Source organism: Rhinolophus sinicus, linkage group LG17 (genome assembly GCF_036562045.2).
Source record: "Rhinolophus sinicus isolate RSC01 linkage group LG17, ASM3656204v1, whole genome shotgun sequence".
Lineage (NCBI taxonomy): Eukaryota > Metazoa > Chordata > Mammalia > Chiroptera > Rhinolophidae > Rhinolophus > Rhinolophus sinicus.
In genome coordinates, this window is record NC_133766.1 from 2989526 (window position 1) to 3008873 (window position 19348).

The 19348-nt window shown below is 50.2% G+C and overlaps 3 protein-coding genes and 2 non-coding genes across 10 annotated transcripts in view; 3 read left to right on the plus strand and 2 right to left on the minus strand.

Annotated features, from left to right (window-relative positions):
• The window catches only part of RCSD1 (RCSD domain containing 1), a 48579-nt gene extending 44509 nt beyond the window's left edge, over positions 1 to 4070 (plus strand). For all 4 annotated transcript variants that reach the window (XM_074321973.1, XM_019747403.2, XM_019747402.2 and 1 more), the window contains one exon: positions 1846 to 4070. In XM_074321973.1, the coding sequence (XP_074178074.1) occupies positions 1846 to 1878 (33 nt within the window). In that variant the 3' untranslated portion in view covers positions 1879 to 4070. The remainder of the gene's footprint in view (positions 1 to 1845) is intronic.
• A 3574-nt stretch (positions 4071 to 7644) lies between these two features.
• LOC141569379 (uncharacterized) lies at positions 7645 to 11770 on the minus strand. The gene is made up of 3 exons (XM_074322437.1): positions 11487 to 11770; positions 10711 to 11410; positions 7645 to 10589 (listed from the first exon to the last, which is right to left on the minus strand). The coding sequence occupies exons 1-3, from the start codon at positions 11768 to 11770 to the stop codon at positions 10536 to 10538; spliced, it is 1038 nt and encodes a 345-aa protein (XP_074178538.1). The 3' UTR covers positions 7645 to 10535.
• TRNAP-CGG (transfer RNA proline (anticodon CGG)) lies at positions 11227 to 11298 on the plus strand. Its single transcript has one exon. It is a non-coding gene; the product is annotated as a tRNA-Pro (tRNA).
• Positions 11771 to 11893: 123 nt separating the features above from the next.
• On the minus strand, positions 11894 to 11965 carry TRNAP-AGG (transfer RNA proline (anticodon AGG)). Its single transcript has one exon. It is a non-coding gene; the product is annotated as a tRNA-Pro (tRNA).
• Positions 11966 to 17705: 5740 nt separating this feature from the next.
• The window catches only part of MPZL1 (myelin protein zero like 1), a 28452-nt gene continuing 26809 nt past the window's right edge, over positions 17706 to 19348 (plus strand). For all 3 annotated transcript variants that reach the window (XR_012492859.1, XM_074322185.1, XM_074322186.1), the window contains exon 1: positions 17706 to 17944. Coding sequence is in view for 2 of the 3 variants with exons in the window: in XM_074322185.1 (XP_074178286.1) it covers positions 17851 to 17944 (94 nt within the window). In the remaining variant the exon portion in view is untranslated. The remainder of the gene's footprint in view (positions 17945 to 19348) is intronic.

The window sequence follows — 19348 nt, forward strand, 5'->3', positions numbered from 1 at the left end:
AGCCTGTCCCAGGCTGGTCCCCTAACTTCTGGTGGCTGTCACCACCCTCAGAACCCTTCCAGCTGCACTCACCGCCTCTCCGTGCTTTTCTCTCTCCTTACTCACCGCGGACTCACAAAACCCTGGTGCTCTTAGCCCCTGGTTTTGGAGAAGAAAAAACGGAGGTTCCCAGAGAGACAGGGGTTGTCCAAGGCCACAGTCCTCGATGGTGGCATGAGGGACACCAGCTCTCATCACAATAAACTGCCTCACAAAGCACCTCTGCACATCTGCACATCTTATTTAATCCAGGAGGGGCATTGCCACCCGAAATGGGGGGGTGACAGGGGCTTCATTCCTCAAGAGGAAGGAGGGGGTTTCACGAGTAGACCAAAGGCAGCAGATGTGTGATGCCTCCCAAACTGACTGCCTCTCTGCCTGGTTCTGCCACTTCTCCACGCCATTCTCCTTGGTTTCTCAACACCGGACCTGAAATTCCTCTCTCGCTCCCTGAGGAGACGTCACCTCCTCTTGAGCCTCCCCTACGTGGTTGCTTTGCTCTCTTCTTTCTCCCGCCTTGTTAGCTGCACAGATTCCCAAGACTCCTTGGCTTTTGTGCCTTGTCACCTGTCTTGGGGCCACACTCCTGTTTGTTCCCAGCTCAACCCCTCCCTTAGCCTGTGCACTGCCCTTCCCTGGGGCCCTGGCTCCCTCCGTGACCAGCCATGTCAGTGCCTCCCTCTGGCTAAAAGGAAGACCCACCACCTTCCTCATCCTCCCAAAATGTCTCCTCTACCTGCGAGTCCAAGGAGAGGCCCCCGTGCTGTGCTCTTAGCTTCCCCCCACTGCATTTCCTGGACATTTGCACAGGACGTGATTGTGGAGTGTGAGCATGTGTTTTAAGTGATGGGTTAGACTAACAAGGCCCCAGCTGGTTGTTCTGTATTTCCAGCTTCTCACTTGCTCTCCGCTTTCTGCCCACACACACGCTGGGTCTCTAACCCTAAAGAAAAATCCTTCTGTCCCCCTCCCACACACCCCCATCCTCTCTGTGCCCCTCTCCTTTCTTTCCCCTGGTGACCTCGTTCTTATCAATGATTTTGAAGCTCACAAACGCCCTCCCAGCCACGAAAAACTGGCCACGTCTCACTTCTTGCCCCTCTCACCTCTGCGGGGCAATTGACGCTGCAACCGACCCCTGAAGCCCCCTCTCACCCCGTCCTGTCTGGCGCCTGGCCCCTCCCTCGCTCTCTGCCTCCTAAAGTCAGGGCACTCCGGGCTTGGCCGTCCGCTCTGGCTCTCACTGCCTGGCTTCAGCATCACGTTTGGTGGACACCGCTGGCCCGGGCCCTTGCATTCATCTTCCGTCCACGCCTGATGAATCAGCACCAGCCTGGCTCACCCGTGGTCCCCGCCACACCACACACTCCGCTCACGGAGGCCTTCCAGCCCCTCACTTCCAAAACCAAACTCATCCTACTCGCTGTTTCTCCACTGACCGTCAATTGAAAGCCCAAACTCTTCCCCCACTTCTGCTCAGGAAGTGCTGCCTCTTCTTTCTCTGTGTCACCTCCATCTCTGTGCCTAATCGGTCTGCAGGTCTTAGTAGGTCTCCCATTTAGGGCGTTTCGCTTTCTCTGTCTCCAGCTCCACTACCACCCCACTCCCTTCCCATTCCCTCCTCATCTCTACAATCACAGCTCACTCCTAAGGAATTCCTGGTCTCCAGACCCGCGCTGTACGTTGGCACCTAATCCGTCTTCCTGGAAATGCCGTCTCGCTCGTCTGCTCTCCTATCCCCAGCCCCTGGACATTGTCAGGATTTCCCCACTCGCTCCAAGTCATTCTTTCCTCCTCTGTTGACAGGGTGACACCTCTGTCGAGGACACTAAAATGTGAAGACAGCTCATTGGCCTTTATGACAAAGCTGCTGGAGATGACTCTTTGGAAGTAGCAGCCACCATAGTAGCAACAAATGAAGCCACTGCAGAAGCAGACAGTGCGGGGAGGATGGGCCAGCCTGAAGATACAGGGTGCTTTTTTCCTGGCCTCCACCCCGTCCCAGATGGAGGCTGGATCTGAGGACACAGACGTCGTGCATCAGCTTGAGTTTGTGTCGCTTGATGGACTTGATAAAACACACACACACACACACACACACACACACACACACAAAAAAACTTATTTAAAACAATTTACTGTGGTGACAACTCCCTACGGATACTGGGGTCCAGCCACTCTCCACACACACCGATCCCTGCAGCTGACCTCAGAACTGGACTCTGATTTAGCGGATCAGATTTTGTTTGTGTAAAGTGATAGCCTTTTGACTGGTATGAAGTGTTTACCATGCTCTCATGTAAGTAAAAACGAATTTCGGGTGGCAAGAAACAAAAGAAAATAATACTGCTGAAAATAGGAATCCTGTAAGTTACAAAAAGATCTTACATTGTATCAAGGCCCCGAGACAACCTATAGCACGAGTGCCCAGCAGCAGAAGGAGCGTTGCCCGTCCCAGCTTCCTAGTTGATGACACACCAGGGAGTGAGGGGTTCAGCTCACCCCCTTCTGTGTGGTGGGTGGAGTGGAGGAGGGCGCCACTGGAGAGGCAGAGTGTCAGGAGGTGACCCTGGAGCATGGATTAGAAATTTCCTGGGAGGTGCTCTGAGGTTGGTGGTGTGCAAACTACAGAATAAAACCGTGCTTCCTAGCTTGGCCGGGAAGCTGTGCTAGAATGGAAACCCAGGCTCTCCTTCCGCACGCAGGAGGAGGGGGTGGGGGTTTTGGGTCCGAGGAGCTCTTGCTTTAATGTTCAGTTTGAAGAATGCAGGCGATTTGCAGGAAAGGGAGCCTGACTCCCCATTCCATGACTCACAGCCTCTCCCCAATTCACACACTCCTGCTGGAAGACGTCAGTCCAAACGAATGTTTAATCTTTAGGGTCGGTCCTTAGGTGCAGTTGAGCATTTCAGCATCTCAACGGGCTGATTTGGCAGGTGCAGCAGCTGTTTTTCTAGAGGTCTGTTGGACCACACTCTGCTGACTTCAGAAAATCGTCTCCCAGGCTCAAAGGCCTTATCTCACCACTGCTGCCGACGCAGGGGTCCATGGTCCTTTCAGGATAGATATCAAGAGGGTGGGTGAAACCGTTTGCAGAGAGAAAGGTTTATGAAAGCGTAAGCTTCATGCACCAAGGGAACACGCTGCTCCAAAAGACCACAGTAGGTGGCTCCCCGGGTCGGTGGGGAGAGTGTGTTTATGGGCCCTCAGGTTAGGGGCCCAGTTAGTTTTGCTGGAATGGTATGGGGAGCTCCCAGAATTAGGTGGCCACCCTCTGTAGGGTCTTCTATGGGCCCCTCGGGATCTGTCAGGCGCTGGTGGGTGTGTTCAGTGTGGTAATGAGGACAGGACACTCCCAGGACGACTCTTCTAACGACTGATGACCCGGCATGATTTTGAGGACCTTCCCCGAGATCTGATTATATCTTTTTTGCAGTTCTTGTTTCTTATTGGTGGGAAAGTATGACTTACGGTTGCTTCCCCAGAGGCAGGTTTTGGCTACGTGACTACCAACCACAGTACCTCAATTTCCTCCTCCCATTTAGTTTTCCTAACTCCAGGAACACGATAGTGTTAAAATTTTGGATATATATTTTTTCAAACCTTTTTAAATGCAATGCATCTTCTAAAACTTACAGCCTTGTGAAGACTGATACTATAATAAGCTTTGTATTTTAGCCGAGTTTGGGAGACGTATGTGTCAGTTATTTTGAGGTCTCTATAATATCTGTTTGTCTATCCAGCTATTGACGGAGAGATATGCCCCCTAAACAATACACGGTTTTATTTATATATGTCTTTGGGTTGTTTGTACACTCACACACATAGCTGGGCAAGAGTTTTGGGAAAGTGTGCATGATTGTGAGTGTGTGTGATGAAGAGGAAATCTGCCACTCTCCCTTATGTGACAAAGGAATGGAACAGGAAACGTGGGGTGTAAATGTGAAAATAAAACTATTGTTCTTCTGGTCTGTACCTTATCATAGCAGAGGAGAAAGAAGCAATAAAAAATGACAAGATGTGATGCTGAAGGAGCGTGCGTGATGGTGTCAAAATACCTCTCTATCTCCCCAGTTCCCTATTAATCACAGTATTTGACCCCAAAAAACAAAAAACCAGAGACCCTGTCCCCCACTCCCAGGGTTGTTACAGTGATGGGGGCTTTTGGTAGGGAACTCACAGGACCCCACTGCAGCCTGGCTGCTTATGTGCTTATACCCTCCTTGCATCGTTGATACTAGAACCTCCAAACTGAGGATTAAAGAAATCTACTTGTGCCTTAGGTGGCACAAGGCCATTACCAGGCCAGGAAGACTTTCATTCAGGCTGCCTTCACAGGCTGGAAAGGAAACACTGGTTCTTCACAGCTCCAAGGTAAAGAGAAGAGTCAGAACCATCCTTCCACTACCTTTATAGTCTAGCTTGAAGTTTAAATGGCGTTCTTCCTTTCTGCAGAGTGGGAGTAAGAAAAAACCTGGGTGCTTTGAAGGGATGTGCCACTAGGTAACAGGGGCTTCTGATGCTGTTTCAGCCGCACGTGGGACCAGGTAAGCAGGTGACCACAAGGGGCCCAGTGGCCTCAGAATGCCACTCTCCTCACTGAGGTCACCCTGAAAATAGTCCACTTTGCCATACTGGTTTTGGCTGGTGACCGGTTAACTAGACACTCAATAAATATACGGTAAGTAAGGGAATAAATGAGTGGAAAGGCAACCAACTCATTATCTTCTGATTCTTGGGAGTGTAAAAGTGTAATACGGGTGAATGACTGAGGACCTTCAGCTGCTAATGAAAGGGACCCAATTCAAACTGGCTGATGGAAACAGAACTACAAGTGTAGGTATCTGTCTATGAATATTTCTTTCTTTCTCTTTGCCTATATACTGAATAATATAAATTAAAAATCCATGGATAGACCTAAATACAATAGCCAAGCAATGTCAGAAATTAAAACTGAGGGTCCTTATGACTTTGATTAAATTTAGTTTTAAATCCTAGCTCTAGAAATCATACCCTATCCCCCTCAGAGACCTCACCTCTCCCCAGATAATCAGCAACCCCTGAGGCAGGACATACCTGACTAGTGGTCACATGGTGAGACCTCTGGCCAGCTAAAGATAACATCTTGACCTAAGTTATGTTTCAGCTCCTGAGCCCTAAATGGAATGGCCCCCTGGCTATTTTCCAAGGCGACTAGAGAAACGCCAGAAAAGACCTCAGAACTGTCCTCAAGATCTAAAGAAATGATGCATTACCCTTATCTCACCTCCTGCCAATTGGCTCCGAGCAAACCCCAAACCCCAACCCACGGTGTCTTGTGATTTTTGCCCCATAGTAGAATCTGTAACCCACATGCCATCAGGGAGCCAGGTCTTTGAGCGCTAGCTCACCTGTGTCTCTGGGCTTGGTGCCATTTCCTTAATAAACCTCTACTTTCTTTGCTGCAAACTCCTGTTTGTGTCTCCATTGGCTTTGATGCACGCAGGCAAACGAACCCCTTAGCTCAGTAACAAAATCTCTCTTGGTTATCAGTCTCTGTGTTGGCCAAGCAGGTTCTTCCCAGCCTGCAGACCCAATGGAAAGAGTTTATTCTTTTCCAATAATTGTGGGGACAGGGGATCCTGCAGAGCTTTTCTATAGGGCCCACATGGATCATACGCGTATATGTCCACACCTGAACCAATCATTAAGACCAAGGAGATGCAGAGATCAGACTGGGGCTGCTGGCGTCACCTGCCCTGTCCTGGCACTAGGGTCTAGGTGGCTCAATCCTATCTACTCATCAAGGAATGTCAATGGGAGGGAGCAACAGGGGTGCCTCAGGGTGAAATCGGGGGTGGGGTGGGGCTGTTACCAAAAGAAATGGTACTGGTAGGCAAAAAAAAAAAAAAAAAAAAAAAATTCAACAAGGCAATACCTGAAACACCAAACTACTACACCACTGTTGGCTAAAACATTAAATTTTCTTGGTCTCTAACTAGTTCTAATCAACTGTGTGAATTAGGTAAAAATTCACCTCTGTGGAGCAGGTAAAAAGAGGAACAGAATGTCTCTATGTCACACGCGACTGACCAGGTGACTTGCGATGTCAAGAGCACTGAGCAAAATCCGAGTGCTGCTCAAACAAGCCACCGAAGAACATCGGTCTCATTATTTTGTGTAATAAGGTTTTGCTGCGTCCTGAGCTCCCAGTCAGCATCTGTTTGTTCACTCTGCACAGTGCCTCACACATTGTAAGGGCTCAGTAAATATCTGTGAAGTGATGCATAACTGAAGTGATTTCGGAGCTGCAATAGGATGGTGTCCGCCATGCATCGCTGCGTACCACCGCCCTCGTCTGGTACCAGATGTCATGATATGCAGTCCCAGCCGATGTGCACGTCCTGAGGGGGTCCTGCTGCAGCCTGCTTTTCATCGTGCCTTAAGCTGAGGGGGTTTTTGAAACCCTTCCCAGAGGGGGTTGGAAAAGACGATCCAAGTGCACCAAAGTCTAGGGGCAGGAGACACACCTTCCTGACCAGGGCGGCTATGCATGCTGAGAAGACTGGCCTCCCAGGTCTGCCCTCAGATCCCAGGAGAGCTCTGGGAATGCCAGAGAGGCCCCACTGTGGTCAAATGGGGCAGGAAACTGTGGTTCTTTGAGACTCTTCAGAGTACAAGGAGATGATAAATGTGTTATATGCCTCACAATGAAAAGGGAGCCACAGCGTAAAACCACCCGCCTCACAGACAGGAGCAGAGGGACTGCCTTCTCCTCCGAGCCTGGGCAGCTGTGGGCTTCTCCACGGGAGCTGCACCACCCAGGTCCTGGCACAGCCAGGGAGAGGCTGTGGGGGAAAGGACGCGGAAAGGACAGGTTCAATGGCTAGGATTTCCCCCGGGGACTCGTGAGTAGGGACTCTGGCCCTTCATGGTGTTGTTTTACATAAAACTTTGAAAAAATTCCTGGAACTTAGACAAACCTGTAATGTCAGTTATCGGACTTATCAACCACTTCTGTTTTAAAGAATGAGTGGACTGAACTGCACATTGAACCAGCATTCAGAGACAAGATTCCAGAACGACTGTATGGTCGGTACTCAAAGGAGGGGCATTTCCAAGACGCGGATACTCATTCCTCTTCAACAAAATCAGAGGACCTGCGACCTCCTGTTGCGCCAGCTAAGGAACCATGGGTGCTGGAGGGGGCCAGCTGCTGCCCCAGCATTCATCGCTGCACCTGGCCCCTCAGGAGTGACAGTTAGAGTCTTACTAACTTCCTCTGGAAACAGTGGGGATAGAACACACAAAAGGGCTGCTGTACATGACCTCTAATTCTGTGTCACTTTTCACTATACTAAGCACAAAGAAATGCATAGTTTTAAGAACCCTGTTTTCTTTGTGATTTAAAAATGTTTGGTGCCAGATGGGTACCAGATTTATCAGGATGGTCACTTCATAAGGTATATAAACATCTAATCACTATGGTGTACACCTGAAACTAATATAATGTTGTATGTCAATTACAATTTTAAAATAAATAAATAAAAAATAAAAAATAATTAAAAGGTAAATTATCTTTATTTTTCTCAATATAAAAGCAATTGCAAAATTCAAAGGGAGCAATTATCTTTAGAAATGTGTGGAGGAAAAGAAAATATTTTAATTAAATAAAAAATATCCATAAGTCCACTACGCAGAGATAACTAGTGTTAATAGTTAATGGATTTTTTTTCCTCTAGGGTTTTAATGCATGTATCTATGTTTTGTTTTGCTTTTTAATTCTTAGTTGTTACAAAATTGGCATCTTACTCTATGTAACTGTATCTTTCTTTTTTGTAACATACTATCATGAGCATGTCTTTATAAACAATCACAATTTTATCGATACAATTAGTCTTCTATTCACCCTGTAACATTCAGAGCAAGAGTAACTCTGTATAAAACAGAGGCAATCAGATCCCCGCGGGGATGGAGTGTTCTAGTGGGAAGCAGTTCTTTTCACCATCTAGACCAGGGGTGTCCAAACTTTTTTCAACGTTTTTTACCAAGGGCCATATGCGGTAAAATACACAAACAGCCGGGCCGCTCACTCGAGGTGAAGTACATATTGCCTCACCTGGTTTATGTAAGTAAACTAAATATATTTTTGGAATTTGCTGTGGGCCAATGGATTGCGGGCCACAGTTGGCCCACGGGCCATAGTTTGGACACCCCTGATCTAGACCTTAGCTTCCTATCACCTTTAGGACCTCATGCACTCTCAAAACTTAAAACGAGTGAAAAACTTTGAATGGAAAATGAAAGGGCTGGGGCAACTCCAAAAAGTCATTCCTGATGATTTAGGGATTGCAAAATTCAGAGGGAAGCATGTGATAAACCTCAGAAAAAGGATCATTGAGGGGAACCACATAGAAATGCTTTTAGTAAAAAGCAGCTGAAGCTATCATAGGACATTGGACTGGAGTCTGGAAAAAGACACACATTTTCAATCAGAGCCAAGTTCTGTTTGGATCAGGACACGGCTTGCAGTAGGCAAAGCACATCTACCAGCGCTGACAACTGCAGTGGCCTGGGAGTTAGTGCCTTACTCCACGGGCAGCAGATAAGCCTCAGCACTGTCCCGAGGCCAGTCCTGCCCACCAAGATAGCAGGAAGGTCCCTTTGAATGGCCGACCCATGGATGAAATTGTGTTCTCACTTCCAAGGACTGACCATTCCATGTCAGAGCTACATTTGCACCACTTACGTCTAAACTGAGTCAGAATTCAGTGGCAAGCAAGCATGAGTTATAAAATAGTCACTAATCCCTCACCATTAGTGATTTAAAAAGCCAGTCATGGTTTTATCATCCATGACATCATCCCAGAGTTATTCTAATCATCTCCTAATGGCCCTACTCTTTTCTAATCTCATCTTCGCCCTCTCATGCATCTGACCCCAGGTCAAAATTATGTGCAATAGTACTTTTAATGTTACCTCCATTCTCAATAGTTTGGATGCCACCAAATCCCTTAAATGAGATGAAAAGATTGAATCATGGGTTCTGAAGTTCTCTGAGAACCTCTTCTCCCACATTGATTTCCATCTGACTTGCTAAGCAGCCAAACCAAGCTTGTGGGCATGGAATTGCGTGGACCGGTAACAGTGATCCTCCCTTGGACCATGCCAGCTCTGGGCGTACGTGCCAAGGAAATCATGTAAAACATGGGGCAAGTACATACACAAATGGGTCAATCAAACAATATGTATACCACTAGTTTGTCATATATGGTAGTAGAAGAATAATTAAGAAAGATATGCTATATTGTCTTGATGGAATAGTATTAAATCATTACAAACAATGGGAATGCAGGCAAAGGACACAAAAACAAACAAAAAAACTAACAACAAAAACTTTGTAAGTGGACACTGGCAAAGGGAGGAGGGAACCGCCAAACCTGGCACTCGGTGAGTGAGGGAATGAACAAAGCCCCCCCAGAGCGGGATGCAGCTCAGGCAGGGAGGACAGGGAGCCCTAGGCCAGTCTCTAAGAGGAGGGCAAAACTCAGACTGTTCTGCAGGGCCTCAAACTACAAAAGAGTGAGGGAAGAGCAAGTTCAAAGCAATGCGCAGCCCTCATCCCTCGCTCAGGAGGAGGGAGAAAAGTGGTCTCAGACAAGAAGGGCTGTCAATGCGATTTTTATGCTTGACCAAGGCAAAGAGAGGGCTTAGAGCTGCCGGCCCCAGGCTTGTCTCCTGCTCCGGGGAGCAGCAGCGCTCTGGGGTGTCCACATGGCCAGAATGGGGAGGTGAGGGGCGTCTGGAAAGGTTTTCTAGCTTGTGCTGTTTTGAGGTGTTTACACTTGTAGTTTGCTGTCACAGTCCCCAAGGACATGACCTGTCGTCCTGACGGACTACCGCTGAGTGGATCCCCAGTGTCCACCTGCATCAGGAAGAGGGAAGGGAGGAGGCGAAGGGCAGAGAAGCTGGAGCAAATGGGAGCTCTCCAAAAGTGAGAGGGCAACACCACCACCTGGGCCCTCGGAGAACATTCTGACCGGGCTACCAAGCAACGGGTCCCATTGAGCCCGAATTAAAGGTAGCCAAGGATGGAGGGGGCTTCGGAAATGAGGGGCCTCTGCAACCCCACCACTAACCGCAAGGAGGGGGCGGGGGAAGGAGGAGGGGCGCAGGCCTAAGGCGGACGAGGCTGGGGGGACCCCAGGCCCGGAACGCGCACGCGGGGGACCCGCACTCCCGCTCCGCTGGGCCGAAGGGCCTTCGGGCAGGACCTGTGCGGCGCGCGGTGCAGGGCGAAGGCTGCCCCCTGCGGCGGCTTCTCGGTCCTGCGAGCCGCCACAGTGCCCACCTCTGCTCTCTGCTGCCCCGCATTCACCTCTCCTTCCACGATCTCGGCTGCTCCTGAGCCGGCGCCACCGCTTCCCGCCGTGTGGCCGTAAGTGAGCTCCCCAACGTGTCGGGGCCTGATGTCCTTATTGCAAAACGACGGTGCAATACGACCCCAGGGCAGGTCGTTAGGAATGTCCAGCGAGTTCCACGCGTGCACAGCGTTCCAGAGACGGCACGGTCTGCAGTGAACGTTAGGGACGAGTTAGCTGCGAACACGCTGCTTTGAGACTTCTTCCCCATCTCCCCTTCCCAGTGGAGGTAAGGAGGGTGCCTTCCTCCCCCCATTCCCAGCTCACCCACCAGTGGGGTCGCCTGGGGACGCGGGGCGGGGATGGGCGCAGGGCGGGGACCGGCCAGGGCGCACGCCTGGCGCACGGAGGGCGGTGTGAGCGGGGGGCGCAGCGCAGCGATGGAGGCGCGCGGGGGGCGCAGAAAGGGCGGTCCGAGCTGAAGATGGGGACGCTCCCCGCAAGGGGCGACAGCTGGCGGCGGGCTCCCAGAGGCCGGGCCTGCGCCCTCCTGGCTCAGGGTCCCCGCGCGCAGCCGCCCCGCAGGTAGAAAGGCCGGGCGATCCCGGGCTCCCGGAAGGCGGCGCGGGCGGAGGTGCGGAGCCCGGGGGCCACGAGCAGCTCCGCTCCGCAACGGGCGCCCCGGCTCCCCGCTCCGCTTCCGCACGGCGGGAAGGGCTCCGCACCCGAGACCCCGAAGGGAGCGGCCCCGCAGCGAGGAAGGGTCGCGGGTCGGGGTCAGGACGGAAGCGCGGCGAGACGCGGAGCGAGGCTGAAGGGCGCGGCCGGGAGGCGGGCTGCCGAGAGCGGCTCGTTGGTCTAGGGGTATGATTCTCGCTTCGGGTGCGAGAGGTCCCGGGTTCAAATCCCGGACGAGCCCAGGCTTTTTCCTCTCTTCGCCCTTCCGTGAAAGGTCCTTTTTCTCCCCCGCGCGTCCCACTGAGCGTTTTAAATGCCACGATTCCGACCCCTTGAACGCTACTGTCGATCGCCTTCGTTTTGCGGAGCAAGGGATCGAACGAGATCGACTCATCCACGATGTGGTGCTTTGTACCCTTTACAACCCACGTGCGCGGAGAAAGACGCCTGGTGCGGGATCCGGGGCCCACGCGAGCGAAGGCGCACGGGCGAGCGGGGCCGGGGTGAAGGTGCGCGGCCCGGCTGCCGTGGGCCGGCCCCGCGTGGGCACGGATGAGTCGATCTCGTTCGATCCCTGCGGGGGACTCAGAGCGGGACTCTGCGTCCTCGGTACGTGCGCTCCGCTCCGGACACGGCCCGCGTGGGCACCGCGCCTGCAAAGGGCTGCGATTGCGAGTGGACTTGCTACGTCCCGTGCTCAGTGGTTTCTCCATGTCCAGGGTGCTCGCAGGTCAAAAGTCTCGATTCTGTGCTGGGCACCAACACGTGTTTGCTACGTGCACTGCTCTGTTCTAAAACGAATTCATTTAGACGTTTTTAAGGCAGGAAGAAAAGGTGGGCTCGTCCGGGATTTGAACCCGGGACCTCTCGCACCCTAAGCGAGAATCATACCCCTAGACCAACGAGCCGCCGTACGGTCTGCTCGCCGCCACAATAAAGGAAGGCGGAACATCGTAGCACCGCGCCCCCAAGCGACTGTTTCTAGAATTGTGTTTGTGCCCTTCAGCCTTTGTCACGTTCTACAGTTTAGTTTCCTGTTTTCCTCGTTTCCTCCTTTGATCGTTGCAAATCAGTCACACAAAAGAAAACAACGGTTGTCATTACCGATGTAATAGTTACCTCTTATTTCGAAAACCGTTGTTCTGTTTATATTCATGGCTAATAAGTTGCAATGAGTGTGTGGCACTGTCCCAGTGGCAGCCAAAGTCCAGACTCTCTCTCCCTTCCTGAGTTCTGGACGTTGCACTTTCCAATCATAGTAAAATCGTCGGTTTCTTGCCTCTACCTTTTAGTCTAGTGTTCAAAGCACCACTTTTTCAGCCTTATGAATTTCCTGTTTCTGTGTTTTTACTCAAACTGTTCTCTTCAGCTGGAAAAATCTCTTTCCTTTTGGATAAATCCCAAACTCTAACCTTCCCAGAAAAAAAGGTCGTTTAACATATTAAAACTAATTGTACGTGTCTCCTCTAATCATAATGTATTGAAGGACAAGATACAAACACCAACACAGAATTGTACTGTGTAATTGGCAACCAACTGTGTGAGTGGTTATGATTGGTGCCCAACTATCCCAATACGTATCGTTAAGGCATGGCTTCCTTACTGTATTTTAAATTTTTAAATACTTGGTATTGAGGCTTATGCTAACCAAGCTGGCGCTCAATGAATAATTACTGAATGATTGCAATTTGTTCCAAATTCTTTAACAATACAAATTTTGGTACTCGGACAATCAGTAATTGTGAATTGTCACTCTAGCAAATCACTAACCAGATAGGAAATAACAGACAGGTGACTATCCTAAATAGACCTATTCATCTATTCTATTTCATGTATCATTCATCCATCAACTTATCCATTCATTCGATGGCTCATTCATTCAGCAAACAAAATTTAGAAGCACTATGTTTAGACACTGAATTGTCAGCTTTTTTCCTATGGTTTGACACCAATAAATTAGAGATGTGGGGCTCTAACATTCAGTCCCCACGCTCCTCTGATTTGAAACTGTCCTAACTTAAGTCTTTAGCTCTCAGAGCTGAAGGCAAGGATAACAACACACTTTAAAATGTTAATTAGTTCTACCTGCCAGGATAGTTGACTCATCAAATGTAACTGGGGGGCGGGAGAGAGGAAATGTACCCTGAAAACTTAAGAAGTTTGTATTCCCTGATAATAAGGAGACTAAAAAAGATCACTTGTTAGGTAAAATAACGTAACCACTTCGGATTTCTGAAAACCTCAGTCTCTGTAGTTCTGAAGAGAACTCTGCTCTCCTTTCCCACCTGAATTTACTAGCGTTATTATCATTTGGGGGTTGCTTTTTTCTTACTCCAACTGCTCTCCAGTGATTGAAAAACAGTTTGTCTTTTACTCTGCGGGCTTCACGACAGTATCTCATTCGCCCCTCACAACAATAACGCAAGGAGACTGACACTAACAAAACTCAGGCTATGAATTGCCTAAGGCACAGTGAGAAGCATCTCTATCCCAGCACGAGGAACGCCTGTGACACCTCTCCAGGGCACAGAGTCCTGCCCTTGTAGGTCTGTGAAGCAAAGTAGTACACAGACAGTTGGAGAGCACTAGAAGACAGAGGTTCATGACAGACATTTTTATCCCAGTCACAGTGAAAGAAGAAGCCTGGTGACTTGGTCTTTCTCCTGTAACGATGAACTCCTCCAAGGACCCCAGTACTTTTGTTACCACATGTTGGTGCCTCTGTGCCCAGGGACACCAGAGACACTAAAACTCTAATTTTCAGATTTTCAAAAACTTCTAGCAGAAATGCAATCCTTCTCCTGGATTAAAATGTTCTTCCTACAGAAATGTTAATGAAACTGATTTAGCTTCAGGCAAATCTTTCTCAGGCTGTGGCCTGGGATTCATCTTTGACTCTCTCTCTGATATTCATCAAATTCTCAGTGTTCCAGGAACCTCTTGATATCACCACCCACAGATCACAGCATTCCAATTGCCTGTGGCAACAGATCTTAAAAGACGCAGTGCCCGCGAAAGTACAGGGTGTGGGAGAGGATTCTACCACAATCACAAAAATCTGTTGGAAATTTTGGTGCCTGTCACCCTCTTCCTATTTTCTCCCACTAATTCCAAGTCTAGAAAATTCTGCTCAGATATATTTGTCAGCACCAGGTGGTCCTGAATGCCCCGTATCTTATCTCTATTAAGAGAAGTTATAAAGTCCTGAGATGTTCCCAAGACAAACTCCTCCTTATTAGTGCAATTATTGTGCACTGTGTGGAACAGGAAGTCTGGGAGGCCATGTGCGCAGATAACTGTTACCCAAAGGCCTTTGCAGGCGATTATCCTCATTACTGATTCTGTAGGGAAAATTCTCCCCAAGGAGCCCATGCTTTTCAGAGAAAGCAGCCGTTTAACAAGGACCTTTCTGACCTGATTGGAAGTCTTCTGTTGATTCGACTGTATAGTCTTCACTGCTTGAGCTGCACTTCTTCCTGGAGGAAGGAGGAGGTTTGTCCAGTGAGATCCTCAGGCTAATAATCATGATTGGAATTCAAGCGTTCCCCCCCCCCCATTTACTATCTCTACAGAAGGATCAGAAACCACAGTGCAAGGTTAAAACAACCTTGCATGACACTTTTTTCTTTGTAACTTCTTTAGGTTAATTCAATAAACATTCATTCATCTAGTCATTCAAGAAATATTTATTATCTACTGATGGTGTGATATTGTTTATTGTGGAAACATTTGGCCGCTGCAGCGGCTCAGGTTCCAAGATCACACTCCCCTTGTTCTCTGGGCTCCAGACCGAGACATCTGACAGCTTCTGGCTGACCATCTGGGTGTCCTCGGCAGTTAAAGCCATGTCCAAGCCCAGCTCATTAGCTTTCCTCACAGACCAGGTTCCTCTCCAGGGATATTAGTCTCTGGGAACTGGTAGCATCATTCTCCTCTCAGTCTAGAAATTGAAGGTCACATCTGTCTTTCTGAATGCTTTTCTCTTGATTAGACTTTCCATCCAATTTATGCCCAGTTCTGTCATTCTTTTTCTGAAAAGTTTCTCCAGTGTTGTCTTTCCACCCCCCACTGCCAATACCTTATTTTGTGCCCTCTTCACTGGTCTGATGCAGGGGTCACCCTTTTAAAACACAGATCTGGACATGTCACTCCCCTTTCACCACTCCCCCACCACACACACACACACAGAGAGAGAGAGAGAGAGAGAGAGAGAGAGAGAGAGAGAACAAAGACAGCCCAAGGCTCTTCAGAACATGCCTACTTTCCTAGCATCTCTCTTTCCCCCTTGAAGTTTCAAGTCCCACAGGGTTTACCCTCTGTGTCTTGTACCTGGGACCGCTTTCCCATTCCTGACTTTGCTTTTCCTGTTTCTCTCCGGGGAACCTGTATTCATCCTCTGCGGTCCACCTTGAACGCTGCCTCCACTGTGCATCTTTCTGGACCCCTCTTGAGCCAGTGGTTCTCAGAAGAGGGATGTGTGTAAGCTGAGGTACGTCACAGTCAGTGGGGAGTCTTTTCACACGACATGTGTCTCTGAGAACCACTGTCCCCGTTGGCCTTGGGCTTCTCCTTTGCTCGCCCTTCTCGTCAAGCATTTGAAAACACTGACTTCAGAGGTTGTTTGTCTACACGGGTCGACTAACTGCTTCTTGGAAGTCAAGTTAGCTGTTCTACATGCACAGCCCAAAACAGTTACTGAATTTCCAACCGATGACACTCCAGACACACTACGGAAAGCCCCTGCTGAGGGAAACAGGGCAAGACCGGGCTGTCCCGCTGTTTTCGGTTTCTCGCACCAAAACAAAACAAAGCACACCCTGCCCACATTCCATCACTGGAGGGGAAAGAACGAGTGGGCTACTCACCCAGCTGGGGCCAGGCAGGCGCCACACCACGACGTGGCGGTCAGTGCGGACCACAGAGACGCCGGTGAGCCCATAAATGTATAGGCAGCCAAACTATTCCCATCACCTGGTGACAGCGTAGCCATGTTGGCGGGGAGCGTGAGGTCGTAAAGCAACGCACGTTACGCTCATGTTCGCGGTGATGCTGGTGTAAAGAAACCGGCTGCACCGTGGGTCAAACAAAAGTGTAGCACATCCAATTATGTACAGTACGTAATACTTGATAACACACGATTGTGTTCCTGGTTTATGTGTTTACTACACTACACTTTCAGCGTTATTTTAGAGTGTACTCGTTCCACGTCTAAAAAGGTGGCTGTAAGCCAGTGTGCCGTGTCACGTGGGTAGCGGCCTCATACATCTTGGTCCATCCCAGTCCGTGGGGGGTCTTTGCACATTACCTGTGTCTTTGAGAACCTGATGGCCTCCTGGTGCCATTGTTTTCTCTTGTGCTGGATCTAATCTCGTGTTGTTTTGTGCAGTGACCTGCTGTGCAGGCTTGTAGCCCAGGAGCAGCAGGCTCTAGCTGGCCTAGGTGTGCAGGAGGCTGTGCCACCTAGGCTTGTGCAAGTGACTCTGTGACGTTCGCACAACGACAGAAACCACCTAACGACACATTTCTCAGAAGGGATTCTGTCGTGAAGCAGTGGATGACTGACTGTACTACTGTCCAAAAAGGCTTGTGGGCTAAAACAGCGAAAGTATCAGGAAGGCTGTTAAAATAAGATTGACTTTAGGCAAAACCCTGCAATATGAGGCTGCGTATGGTTTCTCTCCCCATGTTCTCCCTCTGCTCAGCCTAATGAGCTAAAGGTTGTTTCCTTTCTCACTCCATGGGCCTCCCGCCTGGATTTTTCCTTTTCTTTCTTCACCCTCATCTTTCTCACACCTTTGTCCCTGTGTCTTTCCTTTTTGTAAGCTATTCTCATAAGGGTCCTTCCAAACGCTGTTCAGTTTTTATTGGGCAACTAGTAAGTGGCAGACACTGCTCTGGGCCCAAGTCCCCAAGCTGAACAGGGCCAGCCAAGGCACTTCAGAGTCAGGGAGAGGAACTTCCCCAACCCAATTTTTATTGACAAATGGAGGGACGTTTTGTTTGCAAAAGCAAGCCAAACAAAAAGCACATTCACTTGTGTTCCAGGTGGTAGGAGAGAGTCCTCAGTTCCTATCCCGTCCTGAGCCAAAAGGGGGGCTCCTAAGGAGACTCAGGCAAGATGGAGACCTTTTTCAGCTAGATTTCTCAAATTGCAACACATAAATGATCTAATCCAGGCAAACGGCAGGGCTTGGGTCCAGGGCAAAGAAGAGATGTGTTCTCTCTGGACGACTGAAACAGAAGTCTCTCCCCATCGTACCCCACCCCTTTTTTGGGGGGGGAGGGGTCAATAAACTGGTTTTTCTTTAGGTGAGGCTCACAGAAACCGAGAAGAGCGGAAACAGACGCGAGGACACCCTGGCAAAGACCCGCGGCGAGGAGAGACAATGAAGAGGTATGTGGGTTGGGACCCACAGAGGGGACCCTGGCAGACAGGCAGACAGCCACGCAAGCAGAGGGCAGGGGGGCGTCGGCGGTAGAGCCGGGGTCCCGGCCTCCAGTGCGGGCGTAGGGGCCTGGGAGGGACCTGGGAGGCGTGGCCTCGCCAGACAAGAGGGGGTGATTGACAGTTGTCGTCTTCCATTCGCGCACTTCAAGGGGCGCGGAGCCGGCCAATGAGCGGGCCGTTGGGCGGGGCCGGACCGAGGGCGAGCGCCACTGCGGGGCCACAAGCGGGGGCGCGGCGCGGAGGTGCCACCGGGCGCGGCGGCGGCGGCGGCGAGGTGGAGCCCCTACCCCGAGCCGAGCGAACCTCAGTGGGGCCCGGGGCGCGGCGGCGGGGCTGTAGCGGAGGATGATGGCCGCGCCCACCGGGGCCGGGGCGGTGATTGCGGCCCCAGACCGCAGGCGCTGGTTGTGGCCGGTGCTGACGGCGGCTCTCGGGCTGTGTGAGTGCGGCCGGGCCGGGGCGGGGGCTCCGGAGTGGCGGGGACCCGGGCCGCACTCGCGCCTCGCGGGGATCGGGGCCCTGCGCGCTGGCCCCGCGGTGGGGAGGGGGCGCGGCCTGCGCGCTCGGGGCTGGGGACCCGGTTCGCGGGAGCGCGGCCCGCGGCGGGCCCGGAGGCGCGGCGCCGCTGCCCCTTTCCTGGATCCCCGCGTGTGGTGTGGGGGAGGCGGGATGCCCTACCTGTGGCGTCCTGGGGACCGTGGGGGGAGCGGCCCTGCCCTGCGCTCTCCGCGCGGTGACCCCGGGGCGCCCAGGCCCGCCTGGGATCCGGGTCGGGAACCCCGGTTCTGCGTTCGCCACCTTGGAGAGGTGGTGGAATGTCCCAGGGTTTTCATCGGTGAGGCCTTTGTTGGTTCGGTTCCTTGTTTTCAGCGACTGTTTCGCTTTGCCGAGTAAGTTCCATTTCCACTTCCCTCCAATCCATTTTTTAAGCCTCGGTGATTGAAGAGTCCTGCGGTCTTATGTGTCTCGTCTCTGTAGTCTGCAGAGCACCGAGGAGAAATTATTCAGGGTTAGGATGCCGAGAGCTGGGTATACCACTGAAATGACTGGCTTAAAAGAATCCCGTCAAATCCAAAATTCCAGACAGGCTCACCCTCGTTTGACAAGACATAGGACTTTAAAAAAGCACATTTTTCTTTTTAGAAAAAAAAAAATCACTTTTTTTTTTCCGTGCAAAATTTCATGGGTTAAACAAACTTCCGCTAAACCTAGGCTCGATTTATTGAATTGGATGAGTTGTTTCATGGACATCTGAAGTGGTCTCTGCCATAGGACTTTTTTGTGTTGTTGCTTGAAGCAGAATGCTTGTTGCAGTCTCAGGATGTGGTTAAGTCAAGGTTATTCTAAAGAGGGCCAACTTGTAAGAAACACGTAGACTTTCATTTCTTTTGTTTTGCAAAAATGCCAGTTGCATCACAGTATACTCATTAATTCCTTTCTTGGGAAAGTCCTTACTGTAATCTTGAAACCAGGAAAAACATCATTTAACCTATGATTCCAAGGGTCATAAAGTATAAATGTAAAAATCCCCTTACCTTCTGGAGGTTGACAGATGAAGATATATTTTGCGTAGCTGAGATTCAGTCCATTCTGTATAAATGTCTCATCTGAGAAGAAAGAGGGTTAAAAGTGTGGGGGATTTTTTTTTGGTTGGTGATAGTGGTTATATTTGTGTTTTAAGTGAACAAGTAAGAAATAGACTACATCTAAAGATTCTCAGAAATCTTGTGTGCTTCGGACAGAATCGTTATGCAGGAGAGGTCAGACATTGCTATTGAGAACAAGACTGTCAAGTTGATCTTAATTAAACTCAGTATTAAAAGTAGCAGAAGTGAAAAACTAC